The sequence below is a fragment of the Lontra canadensis genome, unplaced genomic scaffold (genome assembly GCF_010015895.1).
Source record: "Lontra canadensis isolate GAN:19392208 unplaced genomic scaffold, GSC_riverotter_1.0 scaffold21, whole genome shotgun sequence".
In the NCBI taxonomy this organism is placed as follows: Eukaryota; Metazoa; Chordata; class Mammalia; order Carnivora; family Mustelidae; genus Lontra; species Lontra canadensis.
Genome location: NW_022631015.1, coordinates 4,097,573 through 4,114,265, shown reverse-complemented (window position 1 = coordinate 4,114,265; position 16,693 = coordinate 4,097,573). Strand labels below are relative to the sequence as shown.

General features: G+C 41.4%; 2 protein-coding genes across 6 annotated transcripts in view; one reads left to right on the top strand and one right to left on the bottom strand.

Moving 5' to 3' along the window:
* The window catches only part of ECI2 (enoyl-CoA delta isomerase 2), a 23,584-nt gene extending 19,915 nt beyond the window's left edge, over positions 1-3,669 (top strand). For all 4 annotated transcript variants that reach the window (XM_032861489.1, XM_032861488.1, XM_032861487.1 and 1 more), the window contains 2 exons: positions 1,239-1,382; positions 2,049-3,669. In XM_032861489.1, coding sequence (XP_032717380.1) covers positions 1,239-1,382; positions 2,049-2,204 — 300 coding nt within the window. In that variant the 3' untranslated portion in view covers positions 2,205-3,669. The remainder of the gene's footprint in view (positions 1-1,238; positions 1,383-2,048) is intronic.
* Positions 1-16,693, bottom strand: part of CUNH6orf201 (chromosome unknown C6orf201 homolog) — a 20,886-nt gene extending 4,193 nt beyond the window's left edge. Inside the window, exons 1-3 of one of the 2 annotated variants that reach the window (XM_032861492.1) lie at positions 16,480-16,693; positions 8,303-8,501; positions 2,412-2,634 (exon numbers count right to left, since the gene is read on the bottom strand). In XM_032861492.1, the coding sequence (XP_032717383.1) occupies positions 2,412-2,634; positions 8,303-8,501; positions 16,480-16,672 (615 nt within the window). In that variant the 5' untranslated portion in view covers positions 16,673-16,693. Of the gene's footprint in view, positions 1-2,309; positions 2,635-8,302; positions 8,502-16,479 lie in introns of those variants that run through there. The other variant, XM_032861491.1, reaches the window with a different exon arrangement.

Genomic DNA, 16,693 nt, shown 5'->3' with positions numbered 1-16,693 from the left:
TCAAATCTAGAAGAGCTAGGCTATGGGAAATGTCTGATATGAGGGAAAATTAGAAACTCTCCCTGACTCCCAGAACTAGGATCTGCTTTTGCCCCTGGGTGCCCGGTGCCTCGTCCCTCACTGCTGTGTGGCATCAGTCGTTAGAGGACCAGGGCTGTGCCAGCTCGGGGTCACACTAAATATCTGTGTAGATGAGCAGCGTCCCCTGGAAGCCGTCCTCATGGGGGTTTACGCCTTCCAGAGCTGCTCCCAGTCATAGCAGCCTCCATGTCAGTATGTTTAGCTATGTGTTCAGGCTCCCAGAAGCATTCCATGGCTGTGCAGGTCTGTCCCCGAGTCTCTGGAAGCCCAGGTGCCAGGGTCTGTGCATGATGAGACTCAACAGCAAAGAGCCAAGGATAGGGAAGGCTTAGCCAATTCTTGAAGCTCTGAATGGGGTGGGGTTGGAATGGAACCTGTTTTCATTGACTGCCAGGTTTTCGCTGCAAATATATAGTTTTCTAAAGCTCATTATTCCATCACATGTCCTGAGTCCTTATGACAGATTTTAACTTTGAAAAGTTGGGCAGAGCCAACTCCAAGGCTTAGGGCATTTGACTATGAAATAATATTTTTCCGAAAGCACTCCTGGAAATACAGAGGATATCCTCTTGGTGACCTCTGTTTTGTTAGAAACTGAGTATTAGTCCTTCTTCCCTTTTCTTTGGTCAGGTGAACTAATCCGTAGTACCTGTGCAGGTAAAGAAAAGTGTCAGAGCTGGACCACTGCGTAGAAATTCCAAGGAAGGGAATTTTGAAAGTTTGGGTGTCTCAAGTTTGGTTGGCATTCACTGTGACCTGGATTTTCCTTTTTTTTTTTTTTTTAAGTTCTTTTTTCTTTTATAATTGTAGTGTATAAAGCGGAAAATTCTAGCTGTGTGGGTTAAAGGATTAGCATCTACTTCAGGTCCTTTCTGCCCTGGGCTCCCTGATCTTGCCTTCTCAGCACAGATACATACAGAAGCAAAAATACTTGCAAACCTTCCAGAGAGCCTGAGAGCCTGTGCTCTCAGCACAGTTTGTCAAGCATTGCCTATCAAGGTCTTCAGTTTCCCCCTTAACAAGAAATACTGGCAGCCTCGAAAGACTATAAAGGAACTGCCATCTGTCTCCTCAAAGTGGTTAGTTCAGAGGTTAGTTCTGAGGTTAACTGACCTGTGTTTCATTAAGTTAATGTCTTAATCTTGCTTTTGTTTCAGGCAGCAGAGATGCTCATTTTTGGGAAAAAGTTAACTGCTAGAGAAGCCTGTGCTCAAGGACTTGTTACTGAAGTTTTTCCTGATAGCACCTTTCAGAAAGAAGTTTGGACCAGGCTGAAAGCATATTCAAAGCTCCCCCAGAATGTTAGTGTTGTCTTTCGGTTTTTCGTTTTTTCTCCTAGTAGAAACCGTGGAAATAGTTTATTTGCCTTAAGGGAATAAGCATTTTAAAAAACAAGATATACCTTGGTTGGCTTTAAGCACATCTAAATTTGAGATTAAAAATAACCATAATAATGTTAGAAATGCTGATTTTTAAAAAAAACTTCTCAAGGAGGCATTTTAGTGTGATGATATGTATGAAGGCAGAGGGACAGTTCTTTCTGGGGAAAACTTCGAGGAGGATGATAAGTGGTATTTGCCGAGCACTTTTATTCTTGAATCCAGTTGCGAATCCATATCAGGTTGACTTTTAGGAGATTCTTCCTGTGTAGCACTTTGGTTTTTATATGTGATGACTCGTGACTGACTGCTCTTATATTCATTCTGCTGAAAATGTGGTCCTGGAATCAGAAGCTTTAGTGTCTCTCTCAGGCTTTTTAGAAATGTGTGATCCCAGGTCCTCTCCCACGTCTACCAAGACGGTTCACACACACATTACAGTTTGAGAAGCACTGTCCTATGTTACACATACATCTGAAGGCGGGACGGGATTCTGTGAACCATGGAGAAACAAAATTCAGCACTCTAGAATAAACCCCACTCCCTCTAGAATGCCCCTTAGCCTTACTGTTGGTTTTGTGTTTTCAGGCCATGCGTATTTCGAAACAGATCATCAGAAGTCAGGAGAAAGAAAAGCTGCACGCTATTAACGCCAAAGAAAGCAGCATCCTTCAGGAAAGATGGCTGTCAAGTGAATGCATGAATGCCATCATGAACTTCTTCTCCCAAAAAGCCAAGCTGTGATGCCTGTTACAGCAGTGTTATGCATTTCAAATGAAGGGATGTGCTGTCATTTCTGATTTTCAATACTTGACCTAATAAACTGTGCCTTTTCTCAGCGCTAACATATCATTTATGATTATCATAGTTCACTAGAGCCCTGATGACAAACCAGTTACGTACCACATGCTTTAAGAATTTATGTAAGATTTGGGTCATAGGGAGTCTTACATCTTTCGACATGAATCTGTGTTGCCAGGAGCACTGAAACATGGTGCCTGGGGTCCTGCTTTGAAAAGCATTCACAGCATTGCAAGCTGAAGTCATGTCTTTGAACACCACGATAGCGCTTTGCCGACCACAGAGGGTGACGGACGTAATTGGCCCAAACACCAACAGCCTCTGGATCACTGACTGAAGGTCTTCCGTGGGTTGCATGTTCTTCTTCAACCACCTAGCAAGGGAGCAAATGGAGCAGTAGTAGTATTAGAAAAGAAACACACAAAAAAGAAAAGAAATGACAATCTTAGTTCCATGTTTTTCCCCATAATTTAATAAAAAGGCAAGAAGGGAAGATGGGGCTATCACTGGAAATAAAAGCAGTGATCTGGATCAGCTATTATGTAATTATGTATGATATAGTTCTTGTCCAATGTGGTATATTATGAAAGACATACCTGCAAACTCCCTTAACCATCCTTGTAACTTCCTGTTTCGATTAGTGCCATATCTATTGAGAAGGACGAGGGCATAATTCCGGTGGCTGCCAAACTGGCATGAAATATTTTGCTCTCCTAAATACCCTCATTTCTCTACAGAAACCAAATAAACTACAGAAGCCATACATCTACAGCAAACCAGTGGTTGTCCAACAAAGAAAATATACATTGAAAATTGTAGGACACTGTGTGGTGTTCTTAGTTGCCCTTACCCCACCGCTACCCTGCATGGTGTGGTTGGAAGAAATGCACCTAAGTCCTAGCTCCCTGCCTTGGAATGGAATGAACAGAGTGAACTTTGTTTGCAACCTTCTGGGCTGTGTGTGGGCTGCCTGAGGGACTGGTTGCTGTCTTGCCTGACTCACAGTAAAGGAGGAAAAGGTTGGCGTAGTCTGGATGGGAGTCAAGAAACCACGAGAAGCAGTGGCATACAATGAAACATGAAAGGTACAAGCTGACTGCAGACCCTCCAATGCGGGGAGGGAGATCACAGAAAAGGAATCATATAGAGCACTTAAGGCCCTGACAAGAAGCTGCGGACTCTAGACATTGAAAGCAGCTGAGGAAAAATTAAAAACAAATAAAAACCCCAAAGCAAACAAACATACAGGCCTAGACAGGAAGCATGCCCAGAAAATACCTGAGAAGTCCTGGGCTAATCTGAAGACTCACAGGCCCACTCATGAGAGAAGGTCTACCCATCAGTGAAAGAGGAACTTGTTTTTGCAAAAATGCCCAGTTTTCAACAAAGGATTATAAGGTGTGCAAAGGTGTACAAAAACAACCCACAGAAGCAGGAAAAATTCTGGAAATATTCCCCCCCCCCAAAAAAAAAAGTGATCAGGTTTACCAGATAAGGACTTCAAAACAAATGTCGAATACCTCAAAAGAGCTAAAGGCAACCATGGACAAAGAACTAAAGGACATCGGGAAAGCAGCACGTAAAGAAAATACAAGTATCGACAAAGGAGGTGCACGTTATTATTTTTTTAAACCAAATCCTGGGCTGGAAATTATAATTACTGAATGGAAGAATTCACTAGAGGGGGTTCAACATCAAACTCAAACAAGTAGAAGAAAAATCAGCAAACTTAAAGAGAAGTCGTTTGAAATGATCAAGTTCGAGGAGCTAAAAGAAGAAAGAATGAAGAAAAGTGGATAGGGTCTAAAAGGCTTATGGGACAGACTCCACCAAGCCAACCAATGTACACACAATGGGAGTCCTAGGCAGAGAAGGAGTGAGGTGGGAAAGGAGGAGAGAAAGGGCCAGGGTGGTTATTTGAAAAAAAGATGGCCGAAAAAAAAAAAAAGAATGGCTAAATTTGAGGAAAGATGTGAATATACTAATCTAAGAAGTACAATGAACTTTAAGTAGGATCCACACAAAGAGACCTACAGTAAGACATGTTATAATCAAATCTGTCCAAGACAAAGAGTGGATCTTGAAAGCAGCAAGAGAAAAGCAACTCATCACATAAAGTGATCTTCAAAAAGATTATTAGATTTCTCACCAGAAACCTTACGGTTCAGAAGGCAGTTAGGATGACATATTTAAAATGGTGAGATAACCTACATCTTGCAAACTGTACATCTTCAGAGATAAGAAATTTAAGACATTCCTGCACAAAAACTGGGGATGTTCATTACCACTAGATCTGCCCCCACCAGAAATACTAAATGACGTCCAAGTTGAAATGAGAGGATAGTAACTCAAAGCCACATGAATATATAAAGTTCTCCAGTGAAGGTAAATACATGCACAAATATAAAAATAGTATTTTTATAATTTTGGTTTGCAAATCTACTTTTTCTATAGGATTTAGAAGACAAATGCATAAGATGTAATTTATTTATATCAATGGGTATGCAAAGTATAAAAGTACCATGTAACAAATAACATAATTCGAGGGGTGAAGCAGCAATTTAGTCCAGTTGGTAACAAAGATACATTGTTATAGATCGTTACAACTACATATAAGATACAGTTAATAATCTGTAATACAGATTGTTATAACTTTAGGATGTTATTATGTAATGCCCATGGTAACCGCCCCCCCCCAACAAATACCCATAGAAGACACACAGAAATGAAAAGAGAATCAAAATGTGTCAGTATAAGAAATTAACTAAACACAAGGGGAAGCAGTAATGCAGGGAATGAGGGAACTATGTAAAACATAACAGAAAACAACATGGCAAAAGTAAGTGCTTCCCTATGAATAATTAACTTCAAATGTAAATGGATTGAACTCTCCAAAAACCATAGACTGATAGAATGGATAATAAAACCAGTCAGGATTCAGTTAATATACTGCCTATAAGAGTCTCACTTTATTTATTTTTAAAAATTTTTTTAAAGATTTTATTTGATACAGAGATCACAAGTAGGCAAAGAGGCAGGCAGCGGGGGTGGGAGGGAGCAGGTTCAATCCCAGGACCCTGAGACCACGACCTGAGCTGAAGCAGAGGCTTAACCCATTGAGCAACCCAGGTGCCCTAAGTCTCACTTTAGATTTAGGGACATGCATGGTTTAGAAATGAAAGAATGAAAAAAATATTCCTTACAAATAGTAAGCAAAGGATAATAGGGATGGTTATACTAATATCAGACAAAGGAGTCTAAAAAACTTATAAATAAGAGATAAAGACATGATAGTAAAAGGGTTAATACAGCAAGAAGATATAACAATCATAAACATTTACATGTCAAATATTGGACCTCCAATATGGAATAATAATATATAACAATTGTATATATATAATTATATATACACACACACACACACAATGTGTGGCATGGCATAAGGACAGACCTATAAACAATGGACTAGAATAGAGAATCAGAATAAATCTTTGCATATGTGATCAAATGTTGGTTTATTTTTTTATTTTTTTTCACATGTTGTTTTTGATGATCAAATGATTTGACAAGGGTGCCAAGACCATTCAACAGGGAAAGGATGACATTTTCAGTAAATGGTGGGGGTTTTTTGTTTGGATAAAACAATGTTATATACAGACAATGGAATATTCAGCCTTTAGAAGGAAAACTTCTGACATAGGCTTCAATATGGATGAACGTTGAAAACATGCAAGTGAAATAAGCCAGACACAAAAGGACAAATGCTGTATGGTTTTACTTATTGAGGGGTCTAGATTAGGCAAATGCATAGAGACAAAAAGTAAAATAATGTTTGCCAGATGCTGGAGGGATGAGAGAATAGGGAGTGAGTGTTCAATGGGGACAGAGTTTCACTCTGGGAAGATGAAAAATTTCTGGAAATGGACAATGATGGTTTACACAACAATGTGCATGTACTTAATGCCACTGAACTGTACACATTTAAAAAATGGGGAAAATAGGAAATTTTATGTTGTGTATATTCTTCCGTGATAATAATATTTTTAAAAACAATACAATTCACCATATTAATAGTAAAGATAAATACTTTCAACTTGATGGATAGAGAGAAAGCATTTGTATCCATTATGATAAAAACTAAGCAAACCAGCCACAATCACGAACTTCTTCAAACTGATAAAAGTAATCTGCAAAAACCAACAGCCAACAAAATACTTAATTATTTTCCCCTAATGTGAAGAACAAGTAAAGATGCCTGCTTTTATGAGTCCTAACTTTTTTAAGGACAGCCAATGAATGTTCATAGGAGAAAAGGTGAATAAATATGTCATTTCTTATGTTCTAACAATTGAGCTATCTTTTCAGAAACCAAACAAACTAGGATGTAAATAAAATATATTAGTTCATGTCAAGACATTATGGCCTGAAATTGAGATGTATAAACTTCCCACAATTGTGAAATTGCTTTTTTCTCTTTTATAGGCCTCCAAAGTATGGTTAAATAATCTTAAGTCATCAGGAATCATCACTTAAAATAACTTATACCCTTAATCTAGATACAAATTTAGTTCTTTGTATTGTCCAAGGAGAAAATAACACTGTTCTAATTATTTTATAACGTATCTTTGCCTTCTTTGAAGGTGGATTTTTTTTTTAAAGATTTTATTTATTTATTTATTTGACCGAGAGAGAGCGATCACAAGTAGGCAGAGAGGGAGGAGGAAGCAGGCTCCCTGCTGAGCAGAGAGCCCGATGTGGGGCTTGATCCCAGGACCCTGAGATCATGACCTGAGCTGAAGGCAGAGGCTTAACCCGCTGAGCCACCCAGGTGCCCCTGAAGGTGGATTTTTAAGTCAAATTGTCAAGTTATGCCACTGAGGATACTGGGGTAAAAAAGTAGACAAGGAAATTATTTCCATAGAACAATGACCACAGTAGAAGTGTCTACTACAGGCAAATTCATGAGCTGGATGTCTCTGCCTGGGTCTGTCAACCTCAAAGCAGAGAGAACTCTGTCTTTATAGCAAATTATATATTTTTCCTGTCAGCCTAGCAACATGTTTTGAATACCCACTAAGTACTAACTAGAAATCCTTTATTAGGTATTGTACAGCAATACTAAAGAAACAAATATGGAGACATCATCTGTCTGGCATAATTAGGGAAGGAAGCAGACCAACAAAGATAATTTGCCAAGGAACCAAAGCTTATAACTTGCTTTTTTCTTTTTTTTTCTTTTTAGAGAGAGAGTGCATGTGCAGGAACCAGGGGGAGGCAGAGGGAGAGGGAGAGCGAGAATCCCAAGCAGACTCCACAGCCAGCACAGAGCCAGGCATGGGGCTCGTTCCCAGGGCCCCGAGACCATGAGCCCGGCCAGACTCAAGAGTCAGATGCTGAACGTTGGTTCAGCCACCCAGGTGCCCCAAAGCTTATAACTTCAAGTGTCAGAATCCAGGCAATTCCACATCCCCACTGTTACCACCTGGTCTGATGCTCACCACCCCTCGTCTGCTACCACCCTCGCTCCCCAACAGGCCAGGGAGGTTTCAGATCAGATCCCATTACCCCTCTCTTGAAGACCCTGAAATGGCTCCCATTTCTGTCCATGTAAAATCCGGCAGAGGACAGATCAAGCCAAGCTATTAAAACTATTGGATCCTGGGCCCTTGGTCATGCTGGGGATGAGCTGCTCCTTCCTGACTTCATGCAGCATAAAAGGGCCATAGCTCAGTGTGGGGTCCCTCTCCAAGAATCCCATTCCAGCCCTGCTAGATCTCTGCTCACCAACCTGCAATGCAATGGCTCTTGGGGGACACACACCCACTCTTGTGTCCCTGAGTTTTCTCTGATTGAGGACTCCTCCAGCACTTGGGTGTGTGAAAATGGGGCTTATGTGCTTTAACAGCCATACTTGTTCTCAAGCCTATCATGTATCTCAAAGACCACATTAAGTCATTTTTTTAGCTCAGGCATAAATAGAGTCTGTGGTCATCCTGCATATCTCTAAATATGTTGGCAGCAGACAAAAATTAGACACCTACCTGACAGCTATGGTTGACATTGGAGGCACCTCCAAGTTTTTATTCCACAAGTAGCATTTCTTCCACCCACGATTCGAGTTGTTGATGGATTTCCTTTTCCACAGGGGCATGCTACTTGGTTTCGGGGTCGCATTAATATCTTTTGGGAACTGGTGTCTTGCTAAGATCCTTTCTAAGCCAGAGAATTCAGAATTCTGACCTAGTAATAGAAGAAATATTTATGGTGATTCAGCATGCCTTTCCATGTTTGCATAGCAAGAGCAACATGGCACTCATTTGAGAGAGTATTTATGCTACTTCATAATTACTATTGAACTGCCATGCCTTCACTGCAAAAACATTACTGAGCTCCACTTAGACCCGAGCCTGGTCCTGGACATCTAATAGACTGCAGAGCAAATGAATGAGTGAATGAACATACAAACCAACGTGCTGGCACCAGCACGAATACTGACATCTATTTAAACAAGTTGTGCCTGATTCTCAAATTAATGACAATTGACTGCACAATTATTTCTATCTTCAGAGATGTTAACCACACTCCGCATTTACATCACATGCATGGCTTCATGTTGACCTCATTTGACCCTAACAAAATGCTCCTCTCATGGGACCAAGAGCTTGTGCCAGAATGTGATTCAATACCCTGCATCCTTCATCAAGACAGCCCTGCTACCAAAAGGAAGGGAAGGGAAAGGAGTCAGTAGAACTACACTATGAATTTAGTGACATAACTGACTTACACTGTAGTGTAAGCTTTTTCTTTGCCAACTGGTAATGATCAGAGGATCAACAGTCAGTGTTCAGGCTGCTTTGTGCATGGCTCTGCAATCCATCTGGGTGTATGAGAAACTAAGACACTGTCATCAACCTAATGCAGGAAGAGGAGTTGAGCCCCAGGGATTCAGGAAACACTGAATGCATTTTCAATGATAAAATTGCATATTAATTACAATAGAAATTATATCAGAACTCGTCCAGCCTCCCTTGTCTCTCAGACTGAACCACTGATGGTCTCTACTGGACAGGGTAATTGGCACAGACACCAACGAAACAAGAATTGAACCAAGGGGCCATAGCTCGGCAATCTGACTAAATGATGTCATGATTAGTAGATTGACCCTTAGAGGCCTGAAAATCCTTCCAAGTGAGTCAAAAACAGGGCTGGAATCTGAGGCTCCTGCCCAGTGGTCTCAGGCCTGGCCCAGACAGCTTCTACCTATTGTTCTTAGAAGCAGTGTATTACCTCAGGATCCCTCAGCGGGGCACGCAGAAGCTCTCCCAGGCACTGGAATCATAGGAAGAGCATATGTTCTGCTTTGGTTGTCAGAATTTCAAAGCTGAAGTTAATATTAAACTGAACTAATTAACCCAGTTCAGGTATTTGAAGCTCAAGAAATTATTGGAGGAGGTGGCTCAGTCAGAAGACCATGGTCTCCGGGTCGAAAGTTTGAGCCCTGTGTTGGGTGTAGAGATCACTTAAATAAATAAAACTTAATTTAAAAAGAAATTATTGGAAGTATAATAATATTGAATATCAATTTATAGGTGACATTTTAGGTATATTGGATTGTGAGCCACTTGGATGGTTTTGTATTTCTTATTTTAATGTGTGGAGGGCAATACATGTGAGATGGGCAGATGGATGACAGAAGAATGGGTGGAGGAATTAGTAATCACAAGACAAATCAGCATAGATCAGGTACACAAGTACCTGAGCCAAGTACACAAGCCAGTGTGTGTGTGTGCGCGTGTGTGTGTTTACCAGAGGCAGTAAAAATAGGTAACTTAGAACTTCAGGCTTTAAAATGATTTGTTGCTTTCACACATCATAATTGTCTTCTCCAGTCTACACACAGAAGTCATGGATTTGGTGGCCATCGGTGGCCGGCCAGACTGTGAACAGCACACACACACACACACACACACACACGCACACGCACACGCACACGCTGCTTCGAGAGCTGCCCCACTGGTCTCCTTCCCCAGCCCACTCACTCTTTTGGAAACCACTCTTTCTGCCTGCCTTGTCCTTCCTTGTATCCAGTTAAGCAGCCTCCTGAAGTATCTAGGATCGGGGGTGTGGAGAGCAGTGAATTAACCAAGAGAGTCATCTTCTTAAGCATTAAAAACAACATACAAAAGCCTTAAACTTCTGCCCACTTTCTAGTTTTTGATTTGGTGCCAGTCATTGAAACACTGGCTTGGACAGTCTTTAAAAAACATCATAGAACCAATACTAACATGATCTCAGGATAGCTCCTTACACTGCTGTGCTGGGACATGGGGTAGAGGAGGAAGAGGGTCACTCACAGAGGCTTGTGATGTTTGGGGGCCAGTTATCTGGGCACGGTAGACCTAAATACATATAGTATAATGGATACTCATTCCTCGTTTTATGTTTTTCGTATGATTTAACTTCCTATTATTTAAAATCCAGAAAAAAAAAAAAGGACCCCGTGTTTCTAACTATAAATTTTTAGTTCTTTCTTTTTTTTATTCTGATGGCTCTGGGTAATAAATACAGTCTAATGCAGGCAAAGCTCCCTGGCGGGTGCAGATGGGGCTGGCGTGAGAAGAAATAAAACCCATTTTAAGGCCAGGTGAAATTTCGACTAGACAGAGGCTTTAGACATGTAGCAGGGAGCCACTGGTATCCATTATTGAATTCATGATCTGACAGATGAAAGTGTGAGAAATGGGGTCATCTCTTGCAGATCAAGGCAATCACTGGAAATGGCATTCTGGAACTGAAACAGCCTTTGAGTGAAGAATTCAAGGTCTCAGAGGCTAATGTCCCCTCAATGACTGGATTCTGCCTCAGGCCAGGGTCCTTCAAGGCACAGACACAGGACTCTGAGGAAACATTTCTGCCTGAGAACGCCGTTCACCTCAGCTACGTCACTCACTTTCAGCTGACTTCCGACCACAGTGAGGAGTCCTGCAGCCCAACCCCTCTGAAACAAAGTGATCTCAGTGCTCATGAATGGCAGTTTTACCTGGCAGGAACACTCCCAGGGGCTAAAGGTGTATCAATACCTATCAGTGTCTCCATTGGCAGGCTAAGGGAACAAAACTGAAATCAACATATAACTGAAATATCACAAGAGAGTCAAAACCTGATTCTGCTACCTCACATAAACGCTGAATGCATATTCAATGGTAAAACTGCATTTTAATTGCAAAAGTACAGGATAAATTTCCATCGGAATAAAGTCAGACAACTTGAAGTAGTATACATAGTTAAAGGAAACATGTCATTCCTCTTTCTCCAGAGGTAGCCAAGGGCTGGAATACGTCTCCTTCCAGAACTCTTTCCTCTGCGTGTACACACATGTTTGTACGTACAGGTATACAGTCTTCCTTCGGTATAAATGGAATCAGTGTTTCTTATTTTGCAGCTTATTAATGTTCTACAATGTGTTTTGTAAATATTTAAACATCAGCTTCCTTTTTAATAGTATTGCTCAATACGGATGCATCCATTATTTTATCATTCTGCCATTGAATGACATGAAGCTATTTATAATCTGTCACCATGATAAACAATGCTTGAGCACACACACTCCTTCCTGCATCTGTGTGCACAGGTGCAAGAATTTCTCTAGGACACTAACTGGAAGGGGAACTGCTAAGTCAAAGGGCATAGGTATGTAATGGGAGGTTAAAATGTGAGTTTTTCTGTTGTCTCAGTTTTGTCCTAAGGCCACACAGTCTGAGGAAAATCTGGTAGATGGGAGTTTTTTACCTATGTACAGCATACCTATTTATAAAAAAAAAAAAAAAGCTAAACATGGGATGCCTGGGTGGCTCAGTCAGGTAAGTGCCTTCGGCTCAGATCATGATCCCAAGGTCCTAGGATTGAGTCACACATTGGGCTCCTTGCTTAGCTGGGAGCTGCTTCTCCCTCTGCCTGCTGCTCCCCCTGCTTGTGCTGTCTCTCTGACAAATAAATATAATCTTAAAAAAACAAACAAACAAACAAGAAAAAGCTAAACATTCTTTAAGGCATGTGAGGATTTCTTTAGGCTGAGTTGTTGTAATGTTGTGCACTGTAGCACCTCTCCTCCCCCTGGCAGATGAAGGTACTTTAAGAGAACGACCTGCGACCCACAACTCTACAGTCAACTAATCTTTGGCAAAGCAGGAAAGAATATCCAATGGAAAAGACAGTCTCTTCAACAAGTGGTGTTGGGAAAATTGGACAGCCACATGCAGAAGAATGAAACTGGACCACTCTTAACACCATACACAAAATAAATTCAAAATGGATGAAAGGCCTAACTGTGAGACAGGAACCCCTCAAAATCCTAGAGGTGAAAAAGAAGCAGCAACCTCTTTGACCTTGGCCATAGCAACTTTTTACTAGACATATCACTGGAAGCAAGGGAAATAAAAGCAAAAATGAACTATTGGGACTTCATCAAGATAAAAGGCTTTTGCACAGTGAAGGAAACAATCAATAAAACCAAAATGCAACCTATGGAATGAAAGAAGATATTTGCAAATGGTAAGTTGAATATAGGACTAGTAACCATAATCTATAAAGAATTCATAAAAATCACCACCCAAAAAACAAAAATCCAGTCAAGAAATGGGCAGAAGACATGAATAGACATTTCTCCAAAGTAGACACACAAATGGCCAACAGATACATGAAGTAAAGCTCCACATCACTTGGCATCAGAGAAATACAAATCAAAAGCACCATGAGATACCCCCTTATGCCAGTTAGAATGGCTAAAATTAACAAGACAGGGAACAACAAATGTTAGCGAGGCTGTGGAGAAAAGTTTAGTGGGAATGCAAACTGGTACAGCCACTCTGGAAAACAGTATGGCCTTTCCTCAAAAAGTTACAAATAGAACTACTCTACAAGTCAGCAGTTGCACTACTAGACAGTTACTCAGAGGATACAAAAGTGCTGATTTGAAGGGGCACCTGCACCCTAATGTCTACAGCAGCACTACCGACAGTGGATAAAGAAGGTGTGGCATACATATACAATGGAAAAAGAATGAAATCGTGCCATTTGCAACAATGTGGATGGATCTAGAGGGTATTATGCTAAACGAAATAAGTCTTTCAGAGAAAGACGAAAATCATACGATTTCACGCATATGTGGAATTTCAGAAACAAAACAGAAGAACATAGGGGAAGGGAAGGAAAAAATAGAATAAGATAAAAACAGAGAGGAAGGGGTGCCTGGGTGGCTCAGTTGGTTGACCATTGGACTCTTGATTTTAGCTCAGATCAGGATCTCAGGGTCTCCAGATTAAGCCTCGTGTCAAGCTCCCTACTCAGCACTGAGTCTGCTTGTCCCTGTTCCTCCCTCTTTGCCCCTCTGCTCACTTGCTTATTCTCAATCTCTCTCTATAGAATAAATAAATAAAATCTTCAAAAAAAAAAAGGGGGGGAGGCAAAACATAAGAGACCATAGTTAAGAAGGTTGCTAAAGGGGAGGTGGAGGGGGGTGGGCTAGATGGGGGATGGGCATTAAAGAAGACGCTTGCGTTGAGCACTGGGTGTTACATGTAAATGATGATTCACTAAATTCTACTCCCAAAACCAATCTTACAATATTTGTGACCTAACTTTAAATTTAAAAAATAATAATAAATAAGCAAACAAGTAAATAAGTAAAAGAACCTGTTGGGGAGCTGGGCTTTGTTCCCTAATGCCTGATGTGTTCATTTCCTAGGACTGCCATAATGAAGTGCCACAATCTGGATTGCTTAAAACCAAAGATGTATTCGCTCCCACTTCTGGAGCCCGTAAGTCCGAAACCAAGCCCTGTTCCCTCTGAAACCTCTAGGAGAGAATTCTTCCTTGCCTCTTCCTAGGTTTTAGTATTTGCTGCAATTCCTGGTGTTATCCTGACTTGCAGAAGCATCAGTCCAGTCTTTGCCTCTGTTGCCATAGGGCCATCTCCTCCCTCTGTATCTCTGTCCTCTTACAAGGAGAGTTGTGTTGGACTAGGAACTTAACCCACTTCCATCTGATCTCATCTTAATTACATCTGCACCTCTCTCAAGACCCTGTTTCCAAATAAATTCACACCCTGGGATATTGGGGGGTTAAGACTTCAACATATCATTTTGGGGGATGCAGTTCAACCCTAACACTTCAGAGTATAAGACAATTGGCTAGGAGCACAGCTGCCTGTGGCCACAGAGACAAAAGATCAGTGTTGGGAGCCGGTTGCATTTTCACCAGCTGGGTGAAGGTGTGAAGGACAAGGGGGTCAAGTTTTCTACATGTTATATGCAAACCCCCTCAAAATGGGTTAGTTTTGAGTCATCTTGAATAGGCTTTCAAGAGGGCTTCTGTCAACCGGTGAGGCAATCTCCACTGAAATATGTTGGGAGCACAGTCTACAGAAGCTGGGGCAGGGGTGGGGATGAGAGAAGGGAAATGTCAGCAGGAGGCTGAGTGAATGAGAGATCTCCAGCAAGGGAACCCACCAAACAGCCTGGAAAAAAGAAGCCAGCTTTGGAAAGCTGCCATCCCTAGAAGTTATGAATGACTGGTGACAATTTGATATTTCACAGTCAAGGAAGTTTTTTCAGTTCTTCCTACCCTCACCCTTGTTGACCCAATATCAGCCAGGGAGCAAGGAAGGAGCAATAGAGAAAAAGAAAAAAAAAAAACCACCACGTCACGGGATTGGGGAGCAGGGAAGTTTTTACTCTGGTCGAGGTGTTTGGAATTTGGACACTAGAATGGACTTTTTGTTATCTGAATGAACATGACCAGGAAAGCTGTAAGGTCTGCTCATAATTTCACCCAAAGGTGATGAGTGAAGAGCAAGAGAATGGGCCAAAGGGAGAAGTTGTGAGAAAAATGAAAATTATTTTCTACTTACTCTTTGCCAAGTTCAACTCATTTAATAAGTCAGTAACATACATTTTAAATTTTGACAAAGACTTTCAAATTATCTTCAAAAAATGTCTGAATCAATAAGCATGCTAATACTGATTGTGAGGGTATTAATTTCCCCACATGTTCATCACAATTGATCGTTCAAGATTTGAGCAGTATGATGGCCTAAAAAATACCACGTTGATTTTTTTCTACTTCCTCCATTACCAGAGTGTTTGAACATTTTTTGTGCTTATCGATAATTTGCATTTCATCTTGTGAATTGCCTATCTATGACATGTATCACTTCTAGTAGGTTCCTTATATTTTCCTTGATTATTTTTATGTAATTGTTAGTGTAATCTAGATGTTGGGGTCAATTCATAAAACTGTGTTTTCAGGGACCAAGGACTAACCAGAATACAAATGGACAAATTTGCCATCAAACCTTCCTACCCATGACTTGTGTCTTAATCACTGTGGCAGCTGCTCCTTTGCTTTCTAAAGTCCATGGGCACAAGTGGCTACCAGCTACCTTTGCCCTTCATTGAAACATGACAATTCAGGAGCCAAGCTCCACTCAATTCTGCAAATCAGTCCAGTTATCAACTGTCCTGACGGAATTCCAGCAGTGGTGGGCCACTCCAAACTCAAGAAACAGAAGGTCATTTGTAAGCCTCGTGGGGTGGGAGGAATATCCGGCTTCTCTCTGGAGAGGTACAAATGGAGGAAGAAGCAGCAGGAAAGAGAGCAAAGGCCTGACCTTCAACTTGAAGTTCTCTCACTCATCTCAAAATCACATCTATACCTTAAATTTTGTGGTTATTTCCCACTTAGTCCACTTTCCACCATTCCATAGGTAAGCTTTGCTGAGAAGAGTTACAGACTTAACCCCGATCATAGAAGACCAGTGAAAGAAAAGGAATGGGAAGGAGTGATGGTGGAGTCCATCACTGGGCAGGCTACACATGGGGCCAAGGGTCTCCAGGATGGACCACACCCACCTTGTAGAGAGTCAGTTCTTGGGGCACCTTGGTGGCTGTCGGTTGAGCATCCAACTTTTGATTTCAGCTCAGGTCATGATCTCAAGCTTGTGAGATCGAGTCCCCTGCGGGGCTTGGCGCTCTGCGGGGAGGGTGCTTGGGGTTCTCTTTTTCTCCCTCTGCCCCACCCCCTGCTCTGTCTCTCTTTCTCTTTCTCTCTCTCAAAACAAAACAATAACAAAACAGTTCTTGTGGCTAAAAGAAGCAGGAGTTTGTGCCAGTGTAAGGTGTGTGCTTGTTAAAAGAGCTCACAGCACCCTCTACCCACGTACAGTTTTGTTTGTCCTCTTCACTCTTGTAGGAATAAAGTTTCTCCATCAGATGGTTAGGCAGCAATCTGTGAAGGCTGGACAGAGTCTCGAAGGTGTGACACAGAACCTCGGGCTGCGCGTAGTTTTTCGGGGTCTTGGGTTTGTCTAGGAGAGGAAGTTTCAGTGGGAAGTGGTTGTTCTTGGCTGTCCCCATGATGACCCACTGAGTTTGAGA